Source organism: Miniopterus natalensis, chromosome 9 (assembly GCF_054644295.1).
Source record: "Miniopterus natalensis isolate mMinNat1 chromosome 9, mMinNat1.hap1, whole genome shotgun sequence".
NCBI lineage: Eukaryota > Metazoa > Chordata > Mammalia > Chiroptera > Miniopteridae > Miniopterus > Miniopterus natalensis.
Genome location: NC_142089.1, coordinates 41,179,670 through 41,194,198, shown reverse-complemented (window position 1 = coordinate 41,194,198; position 14,529 = coordinate 41,179,670). Strand labels below are relative to the sequence as shown.

The window sequence follows — 14,529 nt, the reverse complement described above, 5'->3', positions numbered from 1 at the left end:
TTCATTAGTCTCCCTTTGGAGAAGAACAAAGCAAAGGCATATGGTCATTTTACAAACCAAGATATTTAATACTGGCACTTCACTGGCGATTTAAAATATACTTTCAGAACGTGCGAAGTCCAATGAACATACGCATATGTTAGGAAAAACAGAATAGAATTTCACAGCAGGGGAGATGTTGTTTACTCTGGGAACGGTAATGTTCCATTTTTGGAACAAAATGGCTTTAGTAAATAATGTAAAGCAAAATAAAGAAGATTGCCAATGCAAAAAAAGAGAGATTTGTGATAAATTACTTACACACTGGACATTAAACAGTCTTCACAGATAGAGTGACCATGTGATTTATCACTCAAATGGGAAGCTTCTGAGCATGAAAGGGCGCACCGATAATATTTAACACTGGGACAAAACCCAGGAAAACAAGGATGTGTGCTCATGCTCCTCATGGGGACACAATGACGACAAACTGCTTTTAGCTTTTTAAAAATTAAGTGTCTCCTTTTTTATTTAGAAAAAAAAAAGCCAAAAACAAAATTAAATAGTTTGTTCATGTGCTAAACACATGGTAGGCAACTGATCCTTTTTTTTAATTAACTGCTTGACTTGTCATAATAAAATTAAACTATTTAATCTGAACTGTTAGAAGACAAAGAAAAATTCAGTGGGTAAGCTACCCTATTTTCAAATTGTTCTGATCTTTAAAAAATTGTTCCCCTTGACCATAAAAATTAATCACAATAGAGAAGTCTTCTGGGTACCAATTCTCAGCTTAAAATATGCATTTCATACTTCTAAGATCACCCACCTTTCAATATTGACCTGGTTGGCAGGTAGAGTTCATCTCCAGTCTCAGCCATTATTGACGTGGCCATTCACAAGCACTGTGTCCAGATGATTGACTCTGGGGCCGCCTTAGGGCTCAGCAGAAAGGCATGTGGTGATCAGTTAGTGATGTCTGCAGGAGATATGGGATATGGAGCAATGGAAGTTGTGGCAAGTATTTAGACACATATCTGTGTTAACAGTAATTTTCTGACATGTATCTAATACATAGTTGATTATGAAAAAAATTACGCCTTGCTAATCCTGCATCTGCTACCTCATTAATTCTACTATAATGTAATTAATACACCAACTACACCACAGAACAATGCCATCACTCTTAACTTGAACGAAGACAGCAATCTCATGATTTCCACACATCACTGTTTTATAACTTTCTTAGTCGGTAATCAAAATAAGGAAAGATCAAATCCCTAACACCTGAATAGAAAGTAGTAGAAAAAATAATACAGCAAACATGCTAATTAATTGCTCCTCTGTTTCTGCCCTTTACTTATTTTGTTGTTGGGGGCTATGTTTCTATCTACTCAAGAGAGTTTTAAGCAATAAAGTGAAAATTAAATTTGCTTCTCCCCTTGCAAGCTAATATTAATGTCTCAATTTTAAATAACTATTTCAGCATTTTCTTCATTACCGTATATTTTGTATTATTTATCCTTCATACGGCAGAGAGAGCTGCTCTGTGCCTTGCAATGAGGGAAAACGAAACAGATATAGTTGATACTTTTGAAAAATGTAGAAAGTGTCCCCAATATTGCTGGTGCTTTTGTGACCATAAAGCATGTTCCATCTTTGGATCTTAATGCTCTACTTTAAAAAAATAGGGCAGAATTAAATTTATGTTGAGGGGGAAATTCAACTTCAGATTGCAAGGCAACTGTCTCAACATTAATTTTGACTACACAGCTCTACTTTTTCAAGAGTGAAATCCTATTGAAGTGGCTTTCCAAAATATTTTGTGGGAAATAAGAATTAATAGATGGCAACTCCTCATTCACGATCCCCAAACAGGAGACGAATTCATCAGGCAGCAAGGTCTGTTCTGGAATAGTTTCACTGGGTGACGCATTTTCCAAAAGCATGGTGGTTTCACCCTCTATCGAGTTTTGCATGTCAGAAGGACTGCAATCTCCTTGATTTAAAATGAGGCTTAATTCTTCAAGAAAGAGTGTATTGCTTGGCGAATTTATACTTGAGACAGAAAGAGCAAAATTAGGATATTTTTTAAACTGGGCATCTTTCCCCAGGTCTAAGAAATCAACTGTTGGTTTGAGAGTTGACGAAGTTGTTTCATCATCATTGCTGAGATGGTTTTCCTCGTTGAGAAAGTTTGAAATCTGGGGTTTATACCCGGTGTTGAGATCAGGAATATATACAACTGTAGTATTGGTGAGCAGTGACTTTTGCAGGCAGTCTGTTGTCTCCAGGGAACCTGTATTCTTTTCCTTCCTGTAGTCCGTGGGCTTGTGTTCTTCTTGGAAAAAGATTTCTATCTCTGTAATCACTGGATCGACATATAGGACCTGTTCAGTGGAATTATTATTCATAAGTTCACTCTTTTCCTGGGGAGAAAAAGCATTGTTTTAGTTTACAGAAAACATTTAAAGGAACCTGCTGGATAACGGAATATGGACTGAATACACTGGACAAATGCTAAGAATGGGTGCTCTTTAAAACTTATGAATTATTTCTGGAATTTTCCATTTCATATTTTTGGACCACAGATAACTGACAGTAGAAAAAGCAAAACCGTGGATAAGGGGGCACCATAGCAGTTAAAGGACCCTCTACAAATTAGTCAGATGTAGCCAAAAGAACTAGACATACTATAGGAAACTAGGAATGCAAGGTGGCTGTATTCTGTGGAAGGTGATTTCCCCACTTTAGGTAGGCAACCGAGTGGGGAAGTGGGTGGGAGTCCAACCACAGTGACAGACACAGAAGACCAATGGGAACTATTCCAGAGTGAAGACAGTAAAGGAAGAAGAGGGTCTGATCACAACGGATCAGAGCTATTTCTTTGAGCCATAAGAGGTCGCCAATCCCCTATTACAATGAATGGGGGAGCAAAATAGAACTAGTAAATGGAATGAATAGCAAGACAAGTATTTGTTATCTGTAGTTTGGTGAACGTATGCTTGTCCTTCAGTTAATTAACGATGTACTTCATTGCATACGTGGGCTCAGTTGGTCTAGATCACCCCTCTATTGTTAGGCAACATTACCTCCTTCCAAATCAGCCATATCCACACCCTTTCTCTCCTCCATGTACCCAGAGACAAAGGTCCCACCTTTCGCTCAAGACAAACTTTCCACCTCTTTCCTTTAGAGTTAGACCATCCCCTCCCTTCACAGTCTTGTTCAATCAAGTTTCCCCCTCACTCTGTAATAATCCTTCCCAGGCCTGTCTAATTTAGCACAAACATGCTTCTAACTCCACACTCCTCTGGAGCTATTATTCATTCATTCCACAAGTACTTGAGAGCTGACCACATGTCAGCATAGTCCCTTTCTTCACTTCCCTTCTAGTCCACATTCATCATAAGATGTCTCTGCTCTCACTCCCCACTTCCTTTCCATTCACTTCTCAACTGAACCTCTGGACCAGGATTACCAATGAATGACCTGCTCCTTGTCATATTCCAGACTCATTTCACTCCTTACGTTATAGACCCTCTGCAAATCAGTCAGCACTGTGAATCCTTGCTTATTGACATTTTGTCCACACCTCATTGTACTCGTGTCCCTGACCCTCCTAAATCTGCCTCTTTCCTAGGACCATGTCTATTTCAATTGAAAACCCCCCACTGGCTCCTCATTGTCTTTAGCAGTGGTTTTCAACCCCTTAACAGTGTTCTGGACATTGGCTGTGTGGTGGAATCACTTGGGAAGCTTTGGAAAATACTGATGCCTGGGTCTCCCCAGGCCTCCCCATCCCCCAGAGATCCCGAAATTGGCATGGTCATCAGGATTCTAATATGCAACCAAGGCTGAAAACAGTTGCCTTAGGGACTTCGTTGGAGATTGGGGGGGGGGGGGGGGGAGCTGATTAATAGGCTTGGCAAAGATCCAAATAGAGCCACTTTGTTTTACAAATACTCGTGTTCTTCACATCATTTGAATATAGGGTCCCTAGGCTAAAAGTACAGATTTATTTTTTTTTTAAGTTTGGAAACTATTGGCCAACAGAATGAAGTTCCATAGCTCTAAGACCTTTTGTGATCCCATCTCGCTCACCATTCCACACTATTCCAGCCACTCCTCAGATAAAGCCTTTGATAAAGCAATACCTAACGTGCTCTTCTCACCTCTGTGCTGTTGTCCTCTCTATTTTGAATGTTCTGTTTCTTCTGAGCAACTCCTGTTCATCTTTCAATATACTCTTCATTTCTGCCACTGCACTTACATCACTGCATTGCAATGCTTGGATAATGTGCCTGTCCCACCAACTAGGTTTTAAGTGTCTTGATGGCCAGGCCAGAGTACTGGAAAGCAGGAGGAGCACACATGGCAAATTCCTCCCCTTCATCCGTCATCATCAGAAGTTAGTTCCACTCTAACACCAACAAAGTTCCATATATCTTCAGGGTCTTCCCTGTTCACCCTTCTCTTCTTTGTTGAAGTGGAAATCTGGCCCATCCCTGGTGACACCATCTCCCACAGTTCTCTCACACTTATTTTCTCAAATTCCATTGGGTTTTAGGAGTGAGGTGGTGTCTTCCTTGGGCTCCACTTGCTTCTCTAATTTCACTTAAAATGGAAATCCCTTTGTGTCTTTGAGGCTCATTCAATTGAGATTTTCTGCCCTCTTCCTTTGGTCCCTGAAGACACCTACCAACTGCATGGCACCAAGTGACCCTGGCACCTAGTTCATAATCTTTCACTTCACTTTTCTCTATTTATTATTATTATTATTACTTTATTGTTGACATTATTACAGATGTCCCCCATTTTCCTCTCCTTTGCCCCCCTCCACCCAGACCTCACCTTCCCTTCCCTCGGGCCCTAACCACGCTGCTATCTGTGTCCATGGGCTAGGCATATATGTTCTTTGACTATTCTCTTCACCTTCTTTCAAGGCATTGAAAAGCATTGTTTTTTTTCTTCTATTTCTCTTTTCTTTCCCTAACTCCATTCTTTCATCTCTTAAGTACGACTTGGGATATATATTACTCTGTTTCTACATATGTTTATCCAGTTATGCTTATATGCATGCACATTCATTTATTGGAATGGAAATTCTACTCTATTGAACTGTACTCTGCCATTTAGTTTTTATTTGCTGGTGTTGGTTTACCTGTAGCATTTTCACAGCATTACTGTTTTTTATCCTAGGAATGTCTTCATGAAGCCATTTTGGTATTAGCAGTAAGATTCTTCTTTTAATTCTAAAAGACAAAATGACACATTAGAGGCATTTTACTTTAGGATCGGTGTAGGCAGTCACATGGGAGATTAGGAAATCAACTGGAATGGAATGTATAATCAAAATCAGACTTCCTGAAGCAGGAGCCAAGATTTCCATCTCTTACTTGAAATAGTTAAGTGGGAAATTGAGTCAATCTCTGCTCAGATTCTTCTCTCCTCTCCATTGCTCTGCTTCTCTCTAAGGAGTCAGAACATTTCAAAACACTCACACTAGACTCAAGATGCGTGGGCGAGGCACCCTGGAAGTGAAAGCTGTCCATCTGTTAGATACGGCAAAGCATGAGGAGCATGAGGAGCACGAGGAGCACAGGGAGCACGAGAAGCACGAGGAGCATGAGGAGCACGAGGAGCACGAGGAGCATGGAGAGCATGAGGAGCATGAGGAGCACGGGAGGCATGAGGAGCACGAGGAGCATGAGGAGCGTGAGGAGCATGAGAGAGCTCAGTGTGGAAAGGTTTGGAAAACTTGAAGGATATTCTGTAGAACTTTCCAAGGTGGCCATAACCACAGAAAAATATTAAAGATGCCCAGCTGGGCGCGGCCCAGTGGGTGAGCATTGACCTAGGATCCAGGAGATCCAGGTTCAATTCCCAGTCAGGGCACATGCCCAGGTTTCAGGCTCAATCCCCAGTCGGGGGAGCGTGCAGGAGGCAGCCGGTCAGTGACTCTCTCATCATTGGTGTTCCCATCTCTCTCTCTCTCCCTTCCTCTCTCTGAAATCGATAAAGATATATTTAAAAAATATATCTATATATTAAAGAAGAGAATGTTATATGATAAAACCATATAATTTGAGTTTCTCTAATTCTGAATTTGTAATGATTCCAAATAAGGTTGAGACGAAAATGGTGGCTCCAAACTTTCTTTATGTGGATGGAATCCCCTGGGGGGGGGGGGGGGGGGAGAGGCTGGGAAATTGTCTTACAGTATTGTAGCACAGTGAGAATACCATTTTTTATTTAGGCTACATACTTATTCAGGATCACTGGGGTGAGGTGATGGAAAGAAGAGGAAGAAGCTGTGTATGACCCGCTTCTTCCCCAAAGCTACCCCTTGGCCCTGCTACTGTGTTGAAAGCACTTTCTGCATTTACAGCAAGAAGGTTGTACCAGAAACTCAGGAGAGACTAAACTGATCTCTTGTACATTTTTCCATGTTAACTATGCATCTGTTAACAACAGATCAGGCTTGTTCATCTGTTGAAGCAACTTCTTTATGGACTTTATTAACAACCAAAATGACTGAATGTACTTTGCTAGCCCAGTTTGATCTTGAATTATAGGGTAAAAATAATTTGCTTACACATATTTATGCAGTGTTTCATGGTTCAGCTTTTTTACTAATTTCTACTCTGTCTATACCTAAAATTAGACCAAATTAGTCAGTTCATGCTATTATAGAAAAGTTTTTATACAGCTGCTGATACAGTGAGAAAATATATATTTGAGTACCTACCTATGCCAGCTGCTGATACAGTGAAAATATATATATATTTACCCACCTTTGGTTCTATTATTTAAAATGTTTTACCCCGTTTTCCAGTTCTATTTCTGAAATAAAGGTTATATATATAATGTGTAGTTATAGTAAATAACAGTATTTGCTCATATGTATAATAGTTACATTGGAATTATCTCTTGTTCTTTTCTCTTTAAAAATAATACTTATTTAAATAATTAAATTAGCACAGAATTGTCCTATTTTCTTATTTGTCATTATTAACAGGAAGTTAATTCTTAGTTTATTCTTAGCAACAAATTTAAGTTATTTAAAATTTCACACTAACTTGGACTACTTTGGATAACAATAAAAATATCAATATTTGTATGTGGTATACATTTGAATATTACAATATTTCAAAGGGATTTATAATCAAATATATATATATTTTAAATATATCTTTATTGATTTCAGAGAGAGGGAAGGAGAGGGAGAGAGAGAGATAGAAACATCAATGATGAGAGAGTCATTGATAGAGCCCTTAACCCAGGCATGTGCCCTGACTGGGAATTGAACCCCGATCGCCTGGATCCTAGTTCGACGATCAACCGCTGAGCCATGCCCGGCCGGGCATCAAATATATTTTAAAACAACTGAAAATAAAGTTCCATATTCATTCGCCCACCTCTCAAGGGTAGCAGGGATATGTTTATTAATATGTAATTTAAACACTTAAGTTCTGAGGAAAAGCCCACACAAATTTAAAAAATCGCTAGTATACTTTATCTAAAATAGTTCATTCTAAATCTTCCTACTGTGTTTTGATTATAAATTTGAAAGAAAGAAAGATTATCTCATGAAGTAAGTGATGGCAAGAAAAAGCAACTCAGTGCCAATTAGGCAAAGCGTATTCGTATGTGTTAAACTTTGTGCGTCATTGGATGTACTCGGAGACTGCCACATGAAACAATAGATTAGAAATATGTATTCAGCCCCAGTCGGTGTGACTCAGTTGGTTGAGTGTTGTCCCATGCACTGAGAAGTCACCAGTTCAATTCCTGGTCAGGGCACATGCCCAGGTTTCTGGCTCCATCCCCAGTAGGCGGCATGCAGGAGGCAGCCAATGTTTCTCTCTCTTCCTTTCCTTTCCTCTCTCTCTCTAAAAAAAATCCATACAAACATTTTTTAAAAAGAAATATGTATTCAGTGCATCTAGTAAAATTTAGGAAATCAAAGGCCTTGCTTTCCTCAAAGTTGCATTTTTAAATAATTAGGCGTTGATCTTTACTAATACCATACTGGGGAAACATGATCAAAGAAGGCCACGGAGAATGGGCATTGGGGCTGCATGCTAAACCACTAACACGAATGGTATCAAAGTGATGATTTCAGATGGTGCCACACTTCTCTTCACACTGACTCAGGGGACTTGTGTGGGTAGAATCTGAGGCAGGTTATAATATGACTTAACCACTCTAAAGAATCCAGGCACTGTAGATAAACTTGAGGGCGCAGTGAGAAGGTTGTGTAGTGAAAGACAGTACATGGGCTGTGGAATCAGCCAGGTCTGGACTTCTGGTTAGTGCTTAGTGACCTTGAGCTGACCACCTAACCTGTGTAAGTCATCTGTAAATTAGACCATAGAGCTTTTCTGGCAGGGCCATTGTGAGGATTATTCAATGAATGACATTTGTAAAGAGTTTGGCATAGGTACGTACCCATTAAATACTGTTCCTTTTGTTTTTCCTTTCTCTGAATAAAAATGTTGATGAATTTTTCTAGTAAATAACTGAATGAACTACATTTTGGTGGTTCAAATATATGGTCTAAATCAGAAAACAGAAATCCTGCAAAAACCTACCCAGCTCGGAGCGATTTGTTAAATATTCCAATCAAAGAAAGAATTGACAACACAACAGCAAAGGAGACCATTCCCGATAAAAGTCCAATGTCTGGTTGCCTGTTGTCTGAGAGGAAAGAAAAATAATTTTAGCTAAGCATCAGTGTCCATGTGATATCAGAAGCATTGTTCTGTCTGCTCTGCTCAAAGTGAAGGTCATTGATCTCAAAGGAAAAGAGCAAGGGGGAAACAAAATTAATCTTTACCTTGCGCTGTAAAAGGACTGCCCTTCCAAATTGCATGACAGTGCTTTTTGTTTGAGAAATGGGGTTGCACGTATCTGATGTCAGTGGGTTTCTAGAAGTGCATCTCTAGCAGATGTGGTCAGCATTAGACATTCTTCTGAGCTTATGGATGCATATTTCATATAAGAAGGCTTAGTGATGAACCTCATTTGGCTTTTCTGACACAAGTGAGAATTCTCAATTGCTTGTAACAGAGTCTAAAGCTGGCCACAATCACAACTGAGGTTTTGCTGTATGTGTTTTTAACCTTTTGTGTGAGACAGAAGTTATACACAACTTGTCACCATACTTCAAAATTTATTGTTCATGAGTTTTTTTCTGCTGAGAAAGAACATTCATTCTACTTAGAACAATATATGTAAGAAAAAATTTTAAATTGTTATACATCTTGCACTCACATTTCATTTTAAAATCAATGCTAACCATGCTTTCCTTGCATTTCGAAGTTGAATTAATCCCCTGAAGTCTTTAAATAATCAATATAATATATTCAACATGTGCTACCTACCAAGATCATCACATTTTCTCCCTAGTACATGTAAAACCCTATTTTCTATTTTCAAATAAAGACTGCAATTGAGAAATGACTTATCACACTGGAGTTTGTTCTGAGCCATGCTGGGTATTCACCTCCATTCCATCCCCCTTCCTCCCTCCCTTTGGCAAATGTTTATCAGGTACTTATGTGGCAGACACTGTACTGGCCCTTCTCTAGTTATTTCCCAGCTGCACCTACCATACACTTGGAGTCTCCAGGCTGTCCAACCCCTCTCCCAAAGCCAATTGGTGGTCAGAGGCTTAGATTACTCCAAATTCCCTTGGGAAATGACATTACTGTTTTCCTAGGACTAAAACACAATTGCTGAAGATTTCATGCAATGAATGGAAGGTGCTGACTGCCACATGCCCTTGGGCATTAGTGCCTGGAGGAAGATAGAGAATCCCCACAGGAACATAAGACCCCCGCAAAGGGGACGAGGATAAAGCAGAGTGACCTGAGATACCTGGGTTTGAAATTGACTCTGCCACTTATCAGCTCTGTAACCTCAGGGCATAATTATAAACTTGCTGAAGCTCAAGTTTCCTCTTCTGTAAAATAGAGGTAATAATACCTGTCTAATAGAGCTGCTCTGAGTTCTGAGCCTCCACAATTCCCACAGAAATGTCAAGGTGCAGGTCTGTGTAGGCATCTGTAATTAGGGGTCTGCACTGAACCTAAGCACTTGGCTTATAATTGATTCACATGTACAGATTCAGAGTGCTCATACCTTGCTTCATGTTTTTTCATGACATTTACTGCCACCTGACTATTCTTGCTTTGTTTGTTGCTTTTCTCAGCCCCCACCCCTCCATCTATCTAGAATAGAAGCTTCATGAGACAGGGACTTTGTTCATGTTTTTCACTGCAAATTCCCCAGCATCCAAAACAGTGCCTGGCACATAGTAATTGCTTAGTGAATATTTGTTAAATACATAAATGATAAGTTCAAAGAATGTCAATATAATCTGCAAAGATTTCTATGCAAGAAGATAAGTGGTCTCCCCGTGGTTCATAGTGAAATAGTGAAATAGCCTAAAGTTTTTAATTTAAAATTTCTATTTAGAGTTGTATTTGCCCATTGCACAACTTATAACCCAATCTAATATCTTTTTATGCCTAAAATATTTAGCTATGCTCATCAATGGAAAATCTTGAGTCATACTAATAAATAAAATAGGATCTTGATTGTACAAGAGAAAGTGCACAGACTTCAGAATTTTAAAAACAGGATTTGAATTTTAGTTTGTCTCTTAGTGTGAACTTGGACAAGTTCCTCAACCTCTCTGAGCCTCAGTTTTCCCATTTATAAAATAGATACGTAACACTTATCTCACCAGGTTGTTTTGAAGATTGAAAAAGATAATGTATATAAAACTCCTAGTATATGGCAGACACTGAAATAGTGGAAATTTTTTAGAAAGAAGTTTAGGGTCTTGAGCCCCAGCACCAATTAAAATGAAAATGTATCCAACTCAGAACAAAAGCTGGTAAAATCCATCTACATCATTCCTTAAATTCAATTTTAAGCAGATCTTTGTTGATTAGCTACTATAGAAAGCATATGGCTAATCTTCTTATCAAGAAATTTATGCCTGACACATAATTTTTTCAGTATGGAGAATTCAAACAAATGATGAGTAAGGTCTACTAGAAAAACCCAAATTGTATTTTCTTACCAGAAGTAAGGTGTCTTTTAAGGATGGAAGCCATTAGAAGCCCAGAATTCCGAGTATCGTGTTGGAATGATTTCAGTGTGACCAGAGGAACTTAAACAGAAAGAAAATAGCATCAGCTTCTTATATACTGCACTCAGGTTACCCAATTTCCTAAGAGAGTTTCTTTACTTGTTTGGAGATGATTAAAGTAAATCAGTAACTTTTATAGTCCTGAAAGATGGAATAAAAGTGAAGGCCTTTGATTGTGTCTTTTCTTTTTTTTATTTAATTGGGTAAATCCCAAAGGAGGAAACAATGAAAAAAAAAAACAATAAAAACTACTCAGGGTTTGTAAAACTTCAAGGTGTGTCCACTAATTTTATGAGGCTTATAGGCAACAAATACCAAGGAGCTTTATTTCATTCACTGAGGCAGAAAAAATGTACAATATCTGGTGTCTATTTGATTCCTTCCAATAGATGGTGCAATAAAACTTAGGTTTCCTTAAGAGCTTCCACCATGTGTCACTTTTGCCTTTGCACAATCTGTGAGATGCTGTTAGTGAGCAACCTCTTGCCACCATATAAGCCCAATTTTGATTAGTAGACACTCTGAGGCTGTAACACAGGGGCAGAATGCCATTAATGACCTCCCTCTGCTCCTTTCCTGCTGGCAAGGATCCTGGCCAGCCCCGTCTAGTCATAAAGGTTGTTAGGACACTGCTAATGAAAGCTTCTGACCAGGGTGGGGTGAGCAGCCTTGGCTGTGAACTGGCTTTCAGTATGAATTCCAGAGTCCTGGAGCTTCCTTACCCAACTCTTCCCTCCTGATAATTAAAAGCTGCCAGAGGTGACTTCAAGGACACGATTCTCCCAGCTGACAGAAGACAATCCTAAAAATGGTTCTAAGCCCTGGATCTCCAAGAGTGCCTCAAGCCCCTATTCAGTCATTCTGATTTCAGTGTTCAAATTCTTCAAAAAAACAAAATTACTTTTGAGGCCAGGGGGAAATCACGACTGGAGGTGCCCTTAGTTGCCACTGAGATATCACACACTTGTATAACAAGCTATGTGGCCCAGACAATTCTCTTTGAGAAAAATATCAGAGTTCCAATAAAAAAGGTTCCTATGGGTCTTTGGAAATTTTTGAAAGGGCTGATCTGGGTGCCAGCACAAGCTCAATTGAAGACTAGTTTTCTAAGAAAAATGGGTAGGAAATTTTAGAAGATGAAAACATTAGAAAAGCCAAAAATTCTTTCCTGTGTTTTTATTCTGGCTTCTCCACAGCAAGAGGGAAATGTTTCACTGTGAATTGTGACAAATCAGAAATTCTCTTTGGCTTCTCAATGCTTCATGAAGTCTTTTGTTTCCAAGTATGTGGTTCCATCGAACTCTGAGGGAGCAAGGTTATACCCTATCGCCAACAGCCAGGTTTATTCATCTAAATTAGTATTTTATAAGCTTCTGTTCATTCTCAGGGAGCCCATGCAGAAGTCTGCATCTATATTAGTTTGAAATTTTAAGAGAAATATAACATTAAAATGTGACACAATTTTCAATTTGGTAAAACCATGCATTTATAGCAAATGTTGCTGGATTATTTTTTTCACTTTCATTATTTTAAAATCACCATTTTTATTTAAGAATATATATTGCTGTTGGCTTTTAATACAGTTTAATATAATTCTTTTGTATAACTACAGGTGGTTATTTGTCTATGAAACTGATGATGATTAAAAGCTGCCAGAGGTGACTTCAAGGACACGATTTCCCAGCCAACAGAAAACAATCTTGAAAATTGTTCTAAGCCTATAATTTGCACCATTGAAAAATAATTTTCATGTCTGAGTAGGGCTTTATTAGCCCCAATAGAGAATAAACATGATCTTCCTTTGGGGTCTTTTGTTATCATAGTTTCAAGTCAAACAGATTAGTTAATTTAAATTACATTGAAGTCATTTAAAAGAGAGCCTTAATTATCAGAGAGTAATTTCACAAAGAATCACATATCTTAAGTAAAACAATTTATAAACAAGATTGTTATAGAAGAAATCAAGACAGCAGCAAAACTTTTAAGTGTAGGACTGAAATGAAGCCACATAGACTAGATTCTTCATGGAATACTGCCACCAAGTGGTCAGGTCATTTCTTCTTAAATGATTTTATCATTTTTTCATTATAAAAGCAGTACTACAATAAGAGAAAATAAATTCAACAGGGAAAGTAAAAGGGAGAGAAAAAGAACCATCTCTAATCCCATCCCTGTAATCTACCTGCTATTAGTAATTTATAGTATTTTCAAGTATTTTAATATACAAAAACACAAACACAGAATGATATACACGCATCTTTTATGACTAAAAAGCTATTTACATGAGCTGTAATCATCAGTGTATTGCCTAATGTGCTAGAAAAATCTTATGGTATTATTATTATTTATTTAATGTCTGTTGTGTTATATCCACCATTCTGTCCTTGCAACAGAATGTTAAATTATGCCTATTACTCTCACAGTGTATCCTTGACTATACTCAGAAAACCCAAATCATCTACTTTGGTAAAAATTTGCATATAACTTATACACACTGACATTGGATATTAGAGTTAGTCTTATAGAAGACAATGTGTTCATAGGGAATTTACAATGGTTTCAAACAAAAAATGTAGTTTCTTATACTTGGCCAAAACTAGAAACATAACATACATTTTTGGGCCTACCAAACACCCGCCTAATTTCGTCAAATCTGCTCAAAAGGTTTTAGCAATAATGTAGCCCATCTGTTTCTTACGGATGATGTCAAATCGGTCTCCTCAGCCCTTCCCTCTACATCCACCATGGGCCAAAGGGCGCTTGTTATTCTTTTTAAGTGACATTTATTGAGTACGAATTATGTCCCAGGTCGTGTACTAGACTTTACCTAGTTCCTCTCATTTAATCCTCGCGACACCTTAATCAGGTAGATAACACCATTGCCCTTATTTTATGGATGAGGAAACAAAGACGTAAAAAAAAATAAACGACTTGCCCAAAGTCACACAGGTAGAAGTCACAGAGTGAAAATTTCCACCCAGTTCTGACACACAGTTTTGCTGGTCACTGGCCCCATTAATTAGTAACTTCCCTTCTGCAGCAGGATGGCTCAGGCTGGCTCAGCCAGCCCTGAAAGCAGCCTCTCCCATGCTGAGACCTGGCCCTGGCTCCGCTGGGCGCTGGCCACGGTGTGTTAGGACTGCCTGGGCCTGTAGGGCTCTGAACCCCACCACAGTGGGTTATGGCTGGGCCACTCCATTTAGCACTGATTTTTAGAATATTCCAGCCGAGAGTGATTTTCTTCCAAAAACCAACTATATTCCTTGATTATACAAGCAATACATGCTACTTGTAGGCTGCTTGAAAAGTATCAAAGAGTATGGAAAAGAAAATACCATTTTATATTTGTTCACAAACTGGAAACAATTATTTTTATATTTGTT

The 14,529-nt window shown here is 38.6% G+C and overlaps 1 protein-coding gene across 1 annotated transcript in view; it reads right to left on the bottom strand.

Moving 5' to 3' along the window:
* Nucleotides 1–1,754: 1,754 nt before the first annotated feature.
* The window catches only part of IL23R (interleukin 23 receptor), a 52,737-nt gene continuing 39,962 nt past the window's right edge, over nucleotides 1,755–14,529 (bottom strand). Inside the window, exons 7-10 of the mRNA XM_016208776.2 lie at nucleotides 11,078–11,167; nucleotides 8,577–8,682; nucleotides 5,144–5,234; nucleotides 1,755–2,408 (exon numbers count right to left, since the gene is read on the bottom strand). Of these exons, the coding sequence (XP_016064262.2) occupies nucleotides 1,755–2,408; nucleotides 5,144–5,234; nucleotides 8,577–8,682; nucleotides 11,078–11,167 (941 nt within the window). The remainder of the gene's footprint in view (nucleotides 2,409–5,143; nucleotides 5,235–8,576; nucleotides 8,683–11,077; nucleotides 11,168–14,529) is intronic.